Source organism: Chelonia mydas, chromosome 11, assembly GCF_015237465.2.
Source record: "Chelonia mydas isolate rCheMyd1 chromosome 11, rCheMyd1.pri.v2, whole genome shotgun sequence".
Classification (NCBI taxonomy): domain Eukaryota; kingdom Metazoa; phylum Chordata; order Testudines; family Cheloniidae; genus Chelonia; species Chelonia mydas.
Window position 1 is genome coordinate 18,671,875 of NC_051251.2, and position 18,144 is coordinate 18,690,018.

Consider the following 18,144-nt stretch of genomic DNA (forward strand, 5'->3'; position numbering starts at 1 on the left):
CGGTCTCTTTTTCAGCTGCTTCCTCGCTTCCTTTTCAAGGGGTTTCGGGCGTGTGTTTAACTTGTATGCTGCCTTTTGATCAAAGAGTTTACAACCTGCTTGTCCAAAATGTGTCAACATAAAAAAAAAACCTTTAGGAAGATGGTGCTTCAGCTAATCGAGGAAGTGACTCATGTCAGAGGGTGTAACTGTATTTGTCTAAGAGGGAGTTAAAACCAGCATCTGCTGTACAACCTCTAACTCTGAAAATTACCACTAGTTATTATTTGCATGAATTTTTCTAACTGAGTTGTTTTTGTTAAATGTTACTTTCATTGAAAAAATTATCTCTTTTAATGTGTTTTTCTGCATTAAGTGGAGATCTAGGTGCCATAAACAAGATTTTATTTAAGTTAACCGATAGATTAAAATATTATTTTTAATTACTTTGCTGAGCAAATATTAAGAAGCATGTGGTTTTATTGTAGCTGCTAGTTCAGAATATTTCTGAAAATAAAACCATCTGTTCCAGCAGGTGCCACCTTTTTCTGCTGAGTGCTGCATTTCTGTCATTCCACTTCCTGTGCCAAGGTGGAATAGTAAGGCTACAAAGAGAACCTTTTTTAACCCTCTGGGGAACCATCTTAGCAATCAATTTATATTGTCCTAGTTATTCTCCTAAGCTTGCAAAATTAATTCTCTCTTTCTGGAAGTGCAGTAGAGACTGAAAAATATTCACAGCTACATTGCAGTTGCTTGGAAACGAGAATTTTAGTTTGCAGCACTATTGATTGCATCCATCATATTCTGTAGCTTCAATATTAATACAGTTACTCCCAGTACACTTCCTTTTGCGTGCCTTACATCATCTAGTCACCAAATACATTGAGGCATCTCATTTATTAAAAAAAAATCTGTAAGGATAGTTAAGCCATGGGAAGTTTATATATAGTTCAGAATCACAGATTTCTTCATATTAAATAAAACTGTAAGTGCTGTCTTTGGGAAGTCCCTTTAATATTGATTCAGAGTATGAATTAAAGGGCACTGATAGTGACAAGTTGAAAATATTTATGTGCAGTGCCTGTCTTGTATTTCGAATCTAATGCACAGATATATTGTCTGATTGTTTCTTTAATAATGGAACTAAGATTCAGCTGCATAATTTTCTGAAGCTAATATCCTAATATACTGACTGTCCTATCACATTCAGATTTCAGTGCTGCTCTTTTTCACAAACAGGTATGAATAAAACCAATTTACAGTGTTAATTCAAATGGCTGATAATACTCTGAATATTTCTTAATAATTTTTGTGAGTTTATCTGTTGCCCTTTTGTGATCTTTCTAAATGAATACATGTTTGTGTTAATTGCAGTTTGTATATGAACTACATTATGCTGCTTTTATCCTAGGAAGAGTCCGAATAAATTGATGTGCTATGTTCATGTATTGATTGAGAACATTTTGGTGCCAGTAAAAATACCAAAACCCAACTCGAGTGGCATAATGAGGACAAGTTCTGTGGAAACTTCACCTACATATGCATGCCAATATAGCTCAGTTGTGATATGTCCCAATTGCAATGCAGTGTTTGGCTTTGCTTTTCACAAACAAGCTGTCAGTTACCAGGATGCGGGCAGTCAGGCCTAGTGTCTAAAGTCAGAGTCTAATGGTTAGAGCTTGGGTGAGGCAAGGCAGGAGTAACAACCATGGTTTTCCTGTAAACATTCATTTAAATCAGTTCTTTTAACAGCTATCATTCTACCTAGTAGAAAGCAAATCCACCTTGAGCCCTTGTCTGAAATTTGCTGCTTCTGTTTGTGGGGCTAAGTTGGGGGGAAACATCATTTTATGTGGTCAGTTGTGGTCACAGGTGCAGTGTTTTGATTTATAAGGGTAAGGTTCTCTTTGCAGGACAGAAATATACTAGTTCTGTCCCCAGTGCTTGATCACATTCATCATGAAGTTACTATATTTCATGAAATATGTTGATTTGAATTGGTTTCAGTTGAATCTTGTTGACACTTTAAACAAAAATATGAGTGCTTTTATTAATCTGTTCTCAGTTGTCCTTTAGAAATTGTTGTACTCTTAATTTAAAATATGTATTGGAATATGGAAATTGCCATACTAGTTTGCACTCAGTAGTTGTCTAGTCCAGCATCCTGTCTCCAACAGTGATCAACACCAGATGCTTCAGAAGTAGGTGCAAGAAACCCTGCAGTTACGCAGGTGTGGAATGATCTCTCTTCCCACATTAGGTTTCTTCCTCATGTTTCTTCCAAAATTTGTTAGCATTAAGTATTGTAGCTCTGGATATTTTTGTTACCTATATAATGGATTAATTCAAACTGGAACAGGTACAGAGAAGGGCTACTAGGATGATCCGAGGAATGGAAAACTTGTCTTATGAAAGGAGACTCAAGGAGCTTGGCTTGTTTAGCCTAACTAAAAGAAGGTTGAGGGGAGATATGATTGCTCTTTATAAATATATCAGAGGGATAAATACCAGAGAGGGAGAGGAATTATTTAAGCTCAGTACCAGTGTGGACACAAGAACAAATGGATATAAACTGGCCACCCGGAAATTTAGACTAGAAATTAGACAAAGGTTTCTAACCATCAGAGGAGTGAAGTTTTGGAATAGCCTTCCAAGGGAAGCAGTGGGGGCAAAAGATCTATCGGGCTTTAAGATTAAACTCGATAAGTTTATGGAAGAGATGGTATGATGGGATAACATAGTTTTGGTAATTAAATATTCATGGTAAATAGGCCCAATGGCCTGTGATGGGATATTAGATGGGGTGGGATCCGAGTTACCCAGGAAAGAATTTTCTGTAGTATCTGGCTGATGAATCTTGCCCATATGCTCAGGGTTTAGCTGATTGCCATATTTGGGAACGGGAAGGAATTTTCCTCCAGAGCAGATTGGAAGAGGCCCTGGAGGTTTTTCGCCTTCCTCTGTAGCATGCTGGAGGATTCTCTGCTCCTTGGAAGTCTTTAAACTACGATTTGAGGACTTCAGTAGCACAGATATAGGTGTGAGGTTTTTTGCAGGAGTGGTGGGTGAAATTCTGTGGCCTGCGTTGTGCAAGAGGTCAGACTAGATGATCATAATGGTCCCTTCTGATCTAAATATCTATGAATCTATGAATTATCTAGTCCCTTTTTGAGTGTTGCTGAGTTTTTATTAATTTTGAATCTGCCACCTTTTAAAATTCATTTAATATCCCCTTGTATTATTAGATGGGGAAAACGGATGCTGCCCTCTCTCTTCTATTAGCCATTCTTTATACTTTTTATCATGTCGTCGTCTTCATCTCTTTTCAAAGATAAACAATGCCAGTCTCTTTAATCTCTTTCCATACGAGTTCTTCCATGCTCTAAAAATGTTCATTGCCCTTCTCTGAACAACCTCTAATTCTACAATATCCATGTAAACATATGTATTTGTAAAAGGTTTTGTTTATTACAGTTTTGCATGACTAGTCATTTGAATGTGTGTAAGCAATGTTTTGTTTACATATAGGTATTTCTCTAGCTATCATCATCATGTTTTCTGAGCACCCCGTAAAATTAATGGTACATCACTTACCTCCAAAACATAGAAGGAGAAGGGAGCAGAGTTCTAAGTTACTGAGTGAATTTGAGACACTATTTCCAGAAAGGTAGAAAATACACTAGATTCTTCTTGAGAAGTGACCAACACTTCAAATAGGAGAGCAGACTTTTATTGGAGCCGAGTCATTGCCATTTTTGTCCATATGGATTTTAATGAACTACTGAGTCAGCATATGCAGTACATCTGGCCTTTACACACTGTTTCATTCTGTTTTGTATGTTCATCCCAGTATGATCCAGGTGTAATTCACTGTGAAATCAGGCAAGTTTCATTGCTCTTTTTGTATTGCACGTAGGTTTTTAAAGAAACTGGAAGTGGGACTGGCAGGCAGATTTCTGAATTCTTCGTTATAGGCAAAGTCTCCTGTATGATTTTTACGGCTATGTAAAATTTCATGTAGTTGCCCTTTTTTATTTTGTGCTTAACTTTGCTCCATTTAAATTTTTAATTGATTCTTTAGTCCCTTAGGTGGTAAAGATAAGCTTACAAATATGATACAGTGACATCAACCTACAGCATCAGTTACCCTTAAGTTCTATGCTGTCACCTTTTCTGACAGGGCTGCAGGAGCACCTTAGGCACTGTATGTAAATATTTAATCATCTATATTCTAACAGAGAGGTAAAAAGTTGTTTGATCTCTGTCCACTGCCAGGAAAGAATTGGCTGACTGATGGCCAAAGAATCGGAGTATGTCAGTTGGATTTGGCCTGCCATCAATTTCTTAATGACCTTTCCCAGAAAAGGGGAGGCTTAGAGACCAGATAATAGTTGGCAAGGTTATTTAAAATAAAGTGATCTCTTGCAAACAAGGGCTGAATTATTCTGTTTGAGGGCTGCTGGCAGCTTGCCCTCTCTAACCTTGCCAATAATGAGCTTGGGTATCCCCTACTGGTTTTTTTTCAATTGACTCGTGGCTGAATGGCTCTCACATGCCACAAATAGAACCTCTTTCAGTTGGGAGCATGGATGAAATTCATCCAGGGAGCATGGTGTGCTTATACTCTTCTGTCATATTACTATTTTGGGAGCTCCTGAGGCTTTGACAGTTTTGTCCATGATGTAGACATGAGAGCTTCCGCCACTGAGCAGCACTTACCCTTGAATTTCCACTGCCTTTGTATTTTCTATATTTTTCACCCCCTTTTTGATTTGGTAGCATTTCACATTCACTTTGCACATGTGTATATGACTACACAAGGTACAAGACAGTAGAGAATCGGGTGAAGTTGATTCAGAAACTGGTTGGAAGCAGACTTAGTTAATTAGATGACCTACCAGTAGAAATGATTCCACTAAGCAGGATTTGCCTACATAACAGCAGAGGAGAAGAATCTCCTGACATCCACCTTAGCCTTGGCACAAGAACCTAAAAACTCTTTGTCAAGAGTCATCCTTCCATCTGTGCTTCAGTTTCTTCACCTCTCGCTTCGTCGGTTGCAGGTGATTGGTAAACCATGGCAACCTGTGAAGGTGATGCAAAGGGGAAGAGGTGCCTGGACCTCGTGGCATCTGTAATCATGGGCAACAAATGGCTGTAATGGCCACACCAGACTGTCCATAGGCAGAAAAGTTTTGTCCCCAGAGAGCTTTAGAAAACCAGCAAAATCTATCAATATCTTTGGATGGACCATCAAAGCAATGCTATTTTATTATTTTATTTATGTGACCTGATCACAGTAATAAAGACTAATGGAGTTTGATGTTGTGTTATAACACGCAACATTTTTCTTCAAAGGTTCTTGTGGTTTTCATAATCATTCTGATGTTAAAATTGTGGTATTTTTGCAGAAACTTCCTTAAGGTTTTTTTTAGTTTTTAAAAGTTTAGGCTTGTTGAAAATAAAAGTGCTTTTGACAGGGAAAACTAAATAAATTCACTTGCTTACAAGTCAAATCAATGAGATATATTGTTTTGTCATTGATACAATGTGTAATTCACATTAGTATTAATGGAAGTTACATACATGTCTTAATGATAGAATAGCCCATTTATAGTGTTGTGCAAGCAGTTACTGTATAACCATCCGACATTGTTCAGTGGCACTTGGAAAATGGTAATTGTCTCCATATTGGTATTGCTGTCATCACTGGAGACTAACTGATTTGCGTTTTGGTATTTCGTGGTGTAGACGAATGGATCCAAACGATCTTAACTCTTTGTATACACACTGTAAATTCCACTCTCACCAAGCTGCCAGAGTTGAAGGGCCAATGGTTTATTTTTATGTTTACTTCGATTAGTTGTTCCTTTTGGAGAACTCCTACTAGTACTTTTATAAAATCTAACTGTTCTTATTAGGCAACTGAGACCTCTCTACAGCTGGAATAACCAGTTTTTAAAAGGACACACCTGGGTTTAATGTTCATATATTTAAAGCAACGACAAAAAATTTCCTTACCAAAGATATGAATAACCTCTTAAATTATAAAAATTAATGGAATTTACAAAATCAAGCTTAATTTTTTGCATTATCGATTGCTTGAAGAATAAACACTAACCAACTTCCCTTTTTTGGTACAGTTTGTTTCTACTGTATTTCATTTTGAGGTGGTCATGTATGCCCCAATGCTGCAATGTCTAGATTACAAAGAATGCAGGGGACTGTTTGTTTTTGTTTTTAATTTTTCATGTTTCCACTGTTTTACTCTAAAGTCTAATATCTAGATGAGGAGGTCTCTGAATTACTACATAAAATTCTTTCCCAAATGTCTGGCTGGTGGGTCTTGCCCACATGCTCAGGGTCTAACTGATTGCCATATTTGGGGTAAGGAAGGAATTTTCTCTCAGGCCAGATTGTCAGAGACACTGGGGGCTGGGTGGAGGTGTGGGTGGAATTTGCCTTCTTATGCGGCATGGGTCACTTGCTTGTTTGAACTAGAGTAAATGGTGGAGTCTCTGTAATTTAGACTTAAAATCAAGATTTGAGGACTTCAGTAACTCGTCAGAGGATATAGATCTATTACAGAACTGAGTGTGTGAGGTTTTGTGGTTTGTAGGAGGTGAGACTAAATCATGGTGGCCCCTTTTGGGCTTAGTCTGAGTCTATTACTCTTTTGTTTTTGTAAATGCTTGTTCTTCCAAAACATGAATTTGGGATTAAGTCTGGCCTGACATCCCTATAAGAAAGTTCTATTAGATGTCTTAACAAAACTGCATAACCTTTCCATATGTGCATCTGTGTGTAAAACATGTTATGGATGTAATGTAATTGTTTTCAAAACAAGATTTAAATATTTGTGTAATTACAGGCTACCAAGTTATGCCTAACCAGCAGCAAGCCTACCAGGGGTTGGTTGGAGTTCAGCAGTCTCAGAATCAAAATCTAGTCAGTAGCCAACACAACAACGTTGGAAATCAGATACAGGGTGTGATTGTTCCATACACTTCAGTGCCATCTTATCAGGTAAGTTATCTTTTCAGAACTTCCTTGTCATTTGTTGGAATATTTAAAGCAATTTTAAAAAATCTGAACAACTTTTGTAGGCTGAAAAAAGCTCTAGCAGGAGCTTAAGAGTATCTTTAAAAGGTAATGTGAAATGTCTGAAGCAGGAGCACTACAAATACACAGCTTTCCTTTTTAAATAGTTTCATGGAGGTTCTGAGTGTCACAGTCAAAGCATAGCATTAAATATGGTGCAGACTACATGAAACCAGAGCTGCTAAGACTTCTGCATTTTGTTGTTTGTTTTTTTCTTCTGTTACAGAAAAATCTCCTGATTAATTCTTAGAATTCCTAGGACTCAAACTTTGAAATCCCTATGAACCAAGCTTTTCCATTGTTTTAGGGGGGAAAGAGAACATTTTGGCATTATTTGGCACTATTGCAGCTATTGTCATTGCTAGTCTTCCTTGCTATTATGTAGAACTCAAGAATTTAGGCCATTTTCTGTCCTATCAAGTTAGTTTATCATGGAGGTTATCACTTAGTTTCTATAGCAGAGCTACTTCCCTTGATGGAATAATTGATATATGGTAAATGGGGAGCAGAGAATTTTCTGTGTAGAATAATTATATTCTATGCCTCGTGTAAACTTTTTCAGTCGCCAGCCCTCTATTTTGCCCAATCACATTATTGCCATTCTCTGATCCTCCTAAGTTTCATCTTAAATACTTGTTTCACTTTAAGAAGCACTGGTATAACCCTTATGTTAAGGTAACATTCTGAATGAAGCAGAGGCGCAAACATTTAATATTCAAATGTATAACTTTTCACTTCTAAAGCTCTTTTGATGCAAAGATCTTTTAACACTACAAAGTGTCGCTAAGTATTATTTCTGTTTTACAGAAGGAGAAACTCAGACAGGTGACTTGCCTGAGTTCACACAGCATGACACTGGTAGAGTTGGGAATAGAGCAAAGGCCTTCCAACTCCCATTATGTTGTATTTTTTAAAAAGCCTTTTTTCAACAGTTGCCCTGAGTTGGATCTGTTTAAAAAAACAACAAAAAAAAACAAAAAAACCCCTCATGCTTGAATCCCTTAAAATGTTTTAGTGTAGAGCTTCCAGCATCCTGTCTTGATATTTATAGTCTGCTATTATTGCAATTAGTTATGTATAACTGTTTACTCATCCCCTTTGTGAAATCCTGTACAAATATTCAACACAGGCTAGGTCTTTAAAGTTTCTTGGGATTTGGATCTTAATCAGCTTTTCTATAAAGATGGGATACATTGAGCATTCTTCAAGTGATCATCCACATGCATTCCACACATGCACCCCAGGCATGCAAGATAAGATTCTTTTGGCCAGCAGTGTCCATTGGGCCCCTCCACCTCCACACCCACCCGAAGGCATAAAGGGCAGAGGAGGCCCAACCATCGCTCAGTTGTTCGTTACCACCCGTGGCAGTGAGACAGAACCCCTACAATGTCCACTTGCTTCTCTGTGGATGGTGCTAGTTTAGTGTCAGTGGTTAGTTAGACTTGTTGCCTTTTGGTAACACATGCAAAAATCTTATAAGGCTGGAACTCCCTCCCTGCCCTCTTCCTTACAGGAGTTCTAGCAAAACGACAGAAGTGAAACCACCGGGGCTTAAAACCAGCCCTTTTGTGAAGCTTTAGTGCCACTTAATGGTGCACACTCGAGGTGCCTGTTTTGTTTAGGAGAGGGGCATGTCCCCCCTCCTCTAAGCAGGCTCAAAAAGCTAGAGAAGCCCACTTAAGATTGTTCCTTCTGTAGTATTATATGCAAGCCTCCTTGGACGTCGAAAGGAAGGATTCGGCTAGACCTCAGTACTCCAGTCTGTCTACTTACACAAGGCACGTGACTCATAATTCTGACTTGTCTCAAGCTCAGCATTCAAGGAGCAGCCAACTGCTGCCTGAGAAAGATCCCTCTGGTGCCCTGGAACTAACTGTTAGAGCAGGAAGTACCCACTAACCCTGCTGACTGCTTCTCTCTCAGTACCAGTCGTTCAGTACCTGGCACCTCAGTATTCAGCACTTCTCTACAGGCAACCTTGGAACCAAGTTCCTCTGTCCTCAGCACATCAATAGCTAGTGTGTTGGTACCTAGGGCATATACTGTGCCAAGTGATTTATCTGAGAGTCTGGTGCTGGCTGTCTTGTTCTGAGAGGTTGAGGGTGGTGATAGCTAAGTCATCAGATCTTGAGACGTTGCTGTGACAGTTAAAGGGGGTATTTCTGGTACCAACTGCACCCACTACTCCGTTAAGGAGAGAACAACAGAGCCAGGGCACTTCTGAGAGGATGCCCGTTCCTTGACAGAGGTGTACTACTTCATCATCCCTGTCAGGGCATAGTAGGGACTCTTCACCTGCATAACCTTCTTCCCCTGTTTGGGTAGCACAGTGGGAGAGACTTTGGGAGCAATCTGAAAGGGGCAGTAGAGCTTATAAAGACCATCCCTTCTGGTGTCCCCTAACTCCCCCACCCATGCTGTATCAGCCTATTGGATGCCCTACAGGGGTGTATCTATATTCTATTTAGAATGTATTATTGGCCCTGCCAGCGTTTGATCATTCTTCCCCGAAGAAGCAATATAGACTAAACAGCTCGGCCAGCTATTGCAGCCTCAGATTCTGGAAAAGCAGGAGGAAAGTGATGAGTAGTAGTATTTATAAGGGGAAGAACAAGTCAAACCCATTGCAGTCTCCTCTTCCTCTCCCAACAAGGCAGTAAATCACCCAATGTCATCTCAAGTTGATGACTTCAGGGCATTCCAGGACCTCATCAGGCACATGGTAGAGACTCTATGTATACCGGTGGAAGTGGTGCAGGAGAAACCTCACAAACTCCTGGACATCTTGTGTCCTCCCATGCCTGGCAGTTTTGCCATGCCTGTACTGTTGGAACCTGTGAAAGACCTGTGACTCATGCCAATATCCATTCCATCCACATCCAAGTGAGCTGACAGAAGGTCCCAAGTTCTTTATTCCCACCCATTAACAGCATCACTTGTGGTAGCTGCCATCTAAGAGAGGCCGAAGCAGCAGGGGCCTCCCAAATGTTAACCTAGGGAAAAAGACCCTAGTAGTCTGGATCTGTTCAGATACACACTCTGTCTGCCAGCTGGCAGATGCACATAGCTAAGTACCAAGTGCTTCTGTCCAATTACAATTATTTGAATTGGGACAAGTGTCTGAATTTGTGGGCAGGGTACCTCAAGAACACCAAGAGGAACTAAAGACCATCATGCCCAAAGGACAGCTGATATCTTACACTTCCTTACAGGCTACACTGGGTGCATCTGACACAGCGGTGTGTACTGTGGAAATCTGTGAAGATTGGAGCCAAGGAGATCTTCTGAGACACCTCTATGTCCAAACAACAATTGAAGGCAACAAACTTTTTAATTTAAAGACAGACGAGGCTTTCCATTCCTTAAAATATCTAGGGTGCCTCGGCTCCCTGAGCCGTTATGTTCTAGATGGAGGCAAGTACTACCAGATATTTTCTTCAAGCAGAATTTCTCTGCCAGCTCAAAGGATCTCAGAACTGCCAAGAAAGAAGCAGAGGTTTCAGCAACAACAGCTCTGCCTCTTCCTCTACTGCTGCCTGTTTGAAGAATGTTCCTATTTTTGAACTCTGCAGGACAGCTACATGGACTGCAGTCCACGCATTCAGAAGACAGTACTCTTTTGTAAAAGTTTCCACATTGGGTGCCTGCGGTCATTGTTTAAGTAAAACTTCTACTGTCCATCTCCAAGCAAACAGACAACTGCTTGTTAGTCACCAACAGTGAAATCCACATGAACAATTGCTCAAAGAAGTAACAGTTATTTACCTTTATAGTAACTGTGGTTCTTTGAGATGTGTTGTCCAAATGGATTCCACATCCTGTCTTCCTTCCTTGCTATTACAGTATTTTAGCCCTGTAGGACTCTGTATGGGCGAAGGCACTAAGGGATAGTCGGGCCCACGCTGCCCTGTGTCCCCTTACGTGGCGGGATACATCTAGGGTGGCAGGTACAGCCACAATGGACACTGCTGGCCAGAAGAATCCAGTCTCCCATGTATGTGGACAGCATGTCTCCAATAACGACAGTAATGTTCTTTCACTGCTCCCGGAATTCACCAACACATGGGTATTTTTCATCCTGACATTTTTGAGGAATTTGGCTCATCTCTCCATGAGGATTGTGTATCTCCTAGAATTTTTTCCATTTGTTTTTGTATCTGTATCTTACACGCATTCACCTGCACGTTTACCACTGCCACTCTGCAGTCCACACTCTTTAGGCTACCAGTTTATTTTCTGCCTTACCCTCCAAGCAAAATGGCATCAAGTTTGCAACTCTTAAGTCTGATGGGCACATTGGTGAGTGGAGTTGGATTTCTCCCCTTGGCTTGGTCCAGCTTCAGAGCCCTCCCCATTTAAAACAAACAAACAAACAAAAAAGGTAATACACCAGATCACAACAAAAAATGAAATTGGAGTTTTGGAAACCACAAAAAACAGTCTGCCTGATAGCTTGCTTGAGTCACTGCTACTCACAAGCATGTGACACTGCCTTCCTTCACCTAAATAAGGTGATATTTTAACTAGGGCTGTCAAGCGATTAAAAAAAATGAATCGCTATTAATCACACTGTTAAATAATAATAGAATACCATTTATTTAAATATTGTGGATGTTTTCTACGTTTTCAAATATATTGATTTCAGTTATAACACAGAATATCAAATGTACAGTGCTCACTTTATTTTTGATTACAAATATTTGCACCGTAAACAAAAGAAATAGTATTTTTCAATTCATCTAATACAAGTACTGTAGTGCAATCTCTTTGTCATGAAAGTTGAACTTACAAATGTAGAATTATGTACAAAAAAACTAAAATAAAACAATCTAAAATTTTAGAGCCTGCAAGTCCGCTCAGTCCTACTTCTTGTTCAGCCAATCGCTCGGACAAATAAATCTGTTTATATTTGTAGGAAATAATGCTGCCCACTTCTTGTTTACAATGTCACCTGAAAGTGAGAAAAGGTGTTCGCATGGCACTGTTGTAGCTGGCGTCACAAGAAATTTATGTGTCAGATGCACTAAAGATTCATATGTCCATTCATGCTTCAACCACTATTCCAGGGGACATGCGTCCATGCTGATGACGGGTTCTGCTCGATAACAGTCCAAAGCAGTGTGGACCGATGCATGTTCATTTTCATTATCTGAGTCAGATGCCACCAGCAAAAGATTGATTTTCTTTTTTGATGGTTCGAGTTCTGTAGTTTCCGGATCAGAGTGTTGATCTTGGAAGACTTCTGAAAGCATGCTCCACACGTCGTCCCGATCAGATTTTGGAAGGCACTTCAGATTCTTAAACCTTAGGTCGAGTGCTGTAGCTATCGTTAGAAATCTCACATTGGTACCTTCTTTGCATTTTGTGAAATCTGCAGTGAAAGTGTTCTTAAAATGAACAACATGTGCGGGGTCATCATCCGAGACTGCTATAACATGAAATGTATGGCAGAATGCAGGTAAAACAGAGCAGGGGACATTCAATTCTTTCCCAAGGAGTTCAGTCACAAATTTAATTAACGTGTTATTTTTTTTACGAACGTCATCAGCATGGAAGTATGTCCTCTGGAATGGTGGCCAAAGTATGAAGGGGCATACAAATGCTTAGCATATCTGGCACGTGAATACCTTGCAATGCCATCTACAAAAGTGCCATGCATATGCTTGTTCTTGCTTTCTGGTGACATTGTAAATAAGAAGAGGGCATCATTATCTCCTGTAAATGTAAACAAACTTGTTTCCTTACCAACTGGCTGAACAAGAAGTAGGACTGAGTGGACTTGTAGTCTCTGAAGTTTTACATTGTTTTTTGAGTGCAGTTAATAAACCAAAAAAATCTACATTTGTAAAGTGCACTTTGATGACAGACTGCACTACCGTACTTAGAATCATAGAATATCAGGGTTGGAAGGGACCTCAGGAGGTCACCTAGTCCAACCCGCTCTTCAAAGCAGGACCAATCCCCAACTAAATCATCCCAGCCAGGGCTTTGTCAAGCCTGACCTTAAAAACTTCTAAGGAAGCAGATTCCACCACCTCCCTAGGTAACACATTCCAGTGTTTCACCACGCTCCTAGTGAAAAACTTTTTCCTAATATCCAACCTAAACCTCCCCCACTGCAATTTGAGACCATTACTCCTCATTCTGTCATCTGCTACCACTGAGAACAGTCTAGATCCATCCTCTTTGAAACCCCCTTTCAGGTAGTTGAAAGCAGCTATCAAATCCCCCCTCATTCTTCTCTTCCGCAGACTAAACAATCCCAGTTCCCTCAGCCTCTCCTCATAAGTCATGTGTTCCAGTCCCCTAATCATTTTTGTTGCCCTCCGCTGGACTCTTTCCAATTTTTCCACATCCTTCTTGTAATGTGGGGCCCAAAACTGGACACAGTACTCCAGATGAGGCCTCACCAATGTCGAATAGAGGGGAATGATCGCGTCCCTCAATCTGCTGGCAGTGCCCCTACTTATACAGCCCAAAATGCCATTGGCCTTCTTGGCAAAAAGGGCACACTGTTGACTCATATCCAGCTTCTCATCCACTGTAACCCCTAGGTCCTTTTCTGCAAAACTGCTGGCTAGCCATTCGGTCCCTAGTCTGTCGCGTGCATGGGATTCTTCCATCCTAAGTGCAGGACTCTGCACTTGTCCTTGTTGAACCTCATCAGATTTCTTTTCGCCCAATCCTCTAATTTGTCTAGGTCCCTCTGTATCCTATCCCTACCCTCCATCGTATCCACCTCTCCTCCCAGTTTAGTGTCCTCTGCAACTTGCTGAGGGTGCAATCCACACCATCCTCCAGATCATTAATGAAGATATTGAACAAAACCGGCCCGAGGACCGACCCTTGGGGCACACCACTTGATACCAGCTGCCAACTAGACCTGGAGCCATTGATCACTACCTGTTGAGCCCATATACTTGTTTGAGGTGAATTGAAAAATACGATTTATTTTATCATTTTTACAGTGCAAATATTTGTATTGAAAAATAATATACACTTTGATTTCAGTTACAACACAGAATGCAATATATATGAAAATGCAGAAAAACATCCAAAATATTTAATATATTTCAGTTGGTATTCTATTGTTTAATGGTGTGATTAATTTTTTTAATCATGATTAATTTTTGAGTTAACCGTGAGAGTTAACTGCGATTAATTGACAGTCCTAATTTTAACTGTTTTCATACTATAAATGTAGCCTGATAACTTTACATATTCAATTAGTTGCATATTATTTTACTTAAGTCTTTGTTACATAAATATTAAATCTGTTACAATTCTGATTTTAAATACGTCAGACTCCACAGGTTAATCAAAAACTGAATTGTTAGAATATGTAGTTAGATAATCAGGTGGGGAATTTTCTAGGATAGGTAATGTCTCTGATAGGGTAATTATGTAATTAACATGCATTTTAGTGTTTAATATTAGCTATATTTTTAACAAACTCTTGTGTGGTGTGAGTGGTCTGGAGGCAGAGGAGGAACTTTTTTGCAAAAGAAAATAAGTCTTCACATGTTTTCAATCTTTAGGTTTCAGTGCCTCAAGGTTCCCAAGGAATACCCCAGCAGACATATCAGCAGCCTGTTATAATTCCCAGTCAGTCAAATCAAGGACTGCCCACAACAGGAATACCTGTTTATTACAGTGTCATTCCATCAGGTCAACAGAATAATTTAAGGTGAGTAATTCAGTAACTTCATCTTCAATAACCTGCTTATTACTTTCCAGTCCCCTAACAGAGTTTGCTTCAGGATCTTAGTATTTTCAATATTAGTTCTTAGAGTGGCTTTGTGGCCACTTCTTACAGCTAGGTAAAAAAATTATATATTTTTATGTCACGTTTATTTCCTATTAGAATCATAGAATATCAGGGTTGGAAGGGATCTCAGGAGGTCATCTAGTCCAACGCCCTGCTCAAAGCAGGACCAATCCCCAACTAAATCATTCCAGCCAGGGCTTTGTCAAGCGTGACCTTAAAAACCTCTAAGGAAGGAGATTCCACCACCTCCCTAGGTAACCCATTCCAGTGCTTCACCACCTCCCTAGTAAAATTTTTTTCCCTAATAACCATCCTAAACCTCCCCCACTGCAACTTGAGACCATTACTCCTTGTTCTGGTACCACTGAGAACAGTCTGGATCAATCCTCTTTGGAACCCCCTTTCAGGGAGCTGAAAGCAGCTATCAAATCCCCCCTCATTCTTCTCTTCTGCAGAATAAATAATCCCAGTTCCTTCAGCCTCTCCTCATAAATCATGTGTTCCATCCCCCGAATCATTTTTGTTGCCCTCCTCTGGATTCTTTCCAATTTTCCACATCCTTCTTGTAGTGTGGGGCCTAAAACTGGACACAGTACTCCAGATGAGGCCTCACCAATGCCGAAGAAACGGGAGTGATCTCATCCCTATATCTGCGGGCAGTGCTCCTACTTATATAGCCTAAAATGCCATTAGCCTTCTTGGCAACAAGGGCGCACAGTTGACTCATATCCAGCTTCTCGTCCACGGTAATCCCTAGGTCCTTTTCTGCAGAACTGCTGCCTAGCCGCTTAGTCCCTAGTCTGTAGTAGTGCATGAGATTCTTCCGTCCTAAGTGCCAGGACTCTGCACTTGTCCTTGTTGAACCTCATCAGATTTCTTTTTGCCCAGTCCTCTAATTTGTCTTGGTCCCTCTGTATCCTATCCCTACCCTCCAGCGTATCTACCTCTCCTCCCAGTTTAGTGTCATCTGCAAACTTGCTGAGGGTGCAATCCATGCCATCCTCCAGATCGTTAATGAAGATATTGAACAAAACCGGCCCCAGGACCGACCCTTGGAGCACTGTGTTTGATACCGGCTGCCAACTAGACATGGGGCCATTGATCGCTACCCGTTGAGCCAGATGATCTAGCCAGCTTTCTATCCACCTTATAGTCCATCCAGCCCATACTTCTTTAACTTGCTGGCAAGAATACTGTGGGAGACTGTATCAAAAGCTTTGCCTAAAGTCCAGGAATAACACGTCCACTGCTTTCCCCTCATCCACAGAGCCAGTTATTTCGTCATAGAAGGCAGTTAGGTTAGTCAGGCATGACTTGCCCTGTTCTGATCACTTTCCTCTCCTCTTAGTGCTTCAGAATTGATTCCTTGAGGACCTGCTCCATGATTTTTCCAGGTGAGGCTGACTGGCCTGTAGTTCCCTGGATCCTCCTCCTTCCCTTTTTAAAAGATGGGCACTACATTTAGCCTTTTTCCAGTCATCCGGACCTCTCCCGATCGCCATGAGTTTTCAAAGATAATGGCCAGTGGCTCTGCAATCACATCAGCCAACTCCTTTAGCACCCTCAGATGCAGCACATCCGGCCCATGGACTTGTGCTCATCCAGATTTTCTAAATAGTCCTGAACCACTTCGTTCTCCACAGAGGGCTGGTCACCTCCTCCCTATGCTGTGCTGCCCAGTGCATTAGTCTGTGAGCTGACCTTGTTCGTGAAGACAGAGGCAAAAAAAGCATTGAGTACGTTAGCTTTTTCCACATCCTCTGTCACTAGGTTGCCTCCCTCATTCAGTAAGGGGCCCACACTTTCCTTGACCATCTTCTTGTTGCTAACATACCTGAAGAAACCCTTCTTGTTACTCTTAACATCCCTTGCTAGCTGCAACTCCAAGTGTGATTTGGCCTTCCTGATTTCGCTCATGTGCGCCGGAGCAATATTTTTATACTCCTCCCTGGTCATTTTTCCAGTCTTTCACATCTTGTAAGCTGCTTTTTTGTGTTTAAGATCAGCAAGGATTTCACTGTTAAGTCAATCTGGTTGCCTGCCATATTTACTATTCTTTCTACCCACCGGGATGGTTTGTTCCTGCACTCTCAATAAGGATTCTTTAAAATACAGCCAGCTCTCCTGGACTCCTTTCCCATTCATGTTATTCTTCCAGGGGATCTTGCCCATCAGTTCCCCGAGGGAGTCAAAGTCTGCTTTTCTGAAGTCCAGGGTCCGTATTCTGCTGCTCTCCTTTCTTCCTTATGTCAGAATCGGGAAATCAACCATCTCACAGTCACTGCCTCCCAGGTTTCCATCCACTTTTGCTTCTACTACTAATTCTTATTCATGCAAGGTAGGTAGAACACAAATCAAAACAAAAAGATTCTCAGGTTACTTCTGGAAGTAGCTTATTGTAACAGAATTTCTAGTTTGAGTATTTGCTGTATCATTCCGGGTAGTGGTTTTCAACCGGGATATGCGTACCCCTGGGGGTATGCAGAGGTCTTCCATGTGGTACATCAACTCAATTAGATATTTGCCTTGTTTTACAACAGGCTACATAAAAAGCTCAAGTGAAGTCAGTATAAACTAAAAGTTCATACAGACAGTGACTTGTTTATACTGCTCTATATACTGTACACTGAAATGTAAGTACAATATTTATATCCAATTGATTTATTTTATAATTATATGGTAAAAATGAGAAAGTAAACAAATTTTTCAGTAATAGTGTGCTGTGACACTTTTGTATTTTTATGTCTGACTTTGTAAGCAGTAGATTTTAAGTGAGGTGGAAAGTTGGGGGTACGCAAGACAAATCAGACTGCAGAAAGGGGTACCGTAGTCTGGAAAGGTTGAGAGCCACTTGTTCAGTGAACATTGATTTTACGCCAAGCCCCAGGAAATGCATTAATTCCTTTTTGCCATGACACTTAACATTTTGGAGAGATTTCTTTAGTCGCTAGGTTTGTCACAGAAGTGATTTTTGGGAAGGGACAGTAATATAGATTTGAGTCCTCAAAGTCAATGGCTCTCTCATGATTCCTGTGAGTCCAGCTCTCTGGCCCTGAGAAGTCAGCGAGTAGGCTTCTCCATTGATCTCCTGCCTTCAGCCTGCTCTGGCTGTCTCGCTTTGAGCCAGCATGCAATTCCCTGTTCTGCTCCCTGGCCTTCAGCCTAACCTTGCATTCCATGCACAGCCAGTGCTCCTTTTGAAGCCAAAATAAAAGCGTGGTTATGCAAGGGATACAAGAAAAGCCTCTTAAATTTGTAAGCAACTTTAAGGCCCAATTCTGTGACTCTTT

General features: G+C 40.6%; 1 protein-coding gene across 35 annotated transcripts in view; it reads left to right on the forward strand.

Moving 5' to 3' along the window:
* R3HDM1 (R3H domain containing 1) overlaps positions 1–18,144 on the forward strand; it is a 165,554-nt gene that overhangs the window by 129,962 nt on the left and 17,448 nt on the right. For all 35 annotated transcript variants that reach the window (XM_043525041.1, XM_043525042.1, XM_043525045.1 and 32 more), the window contains 2 exons: positions 6,854–7,008; positions 14,625–14,773. In XM_043525041.1, coding sequence (XP_043380976.1) covers positions 6,854–7,008; positions 14,625–14,773 — 304 coding nt within the window. The remainder of the gene's footprint in view (positions 1–6,853; positions 7,009–14,624; positions 14,774–18,144) is intronic.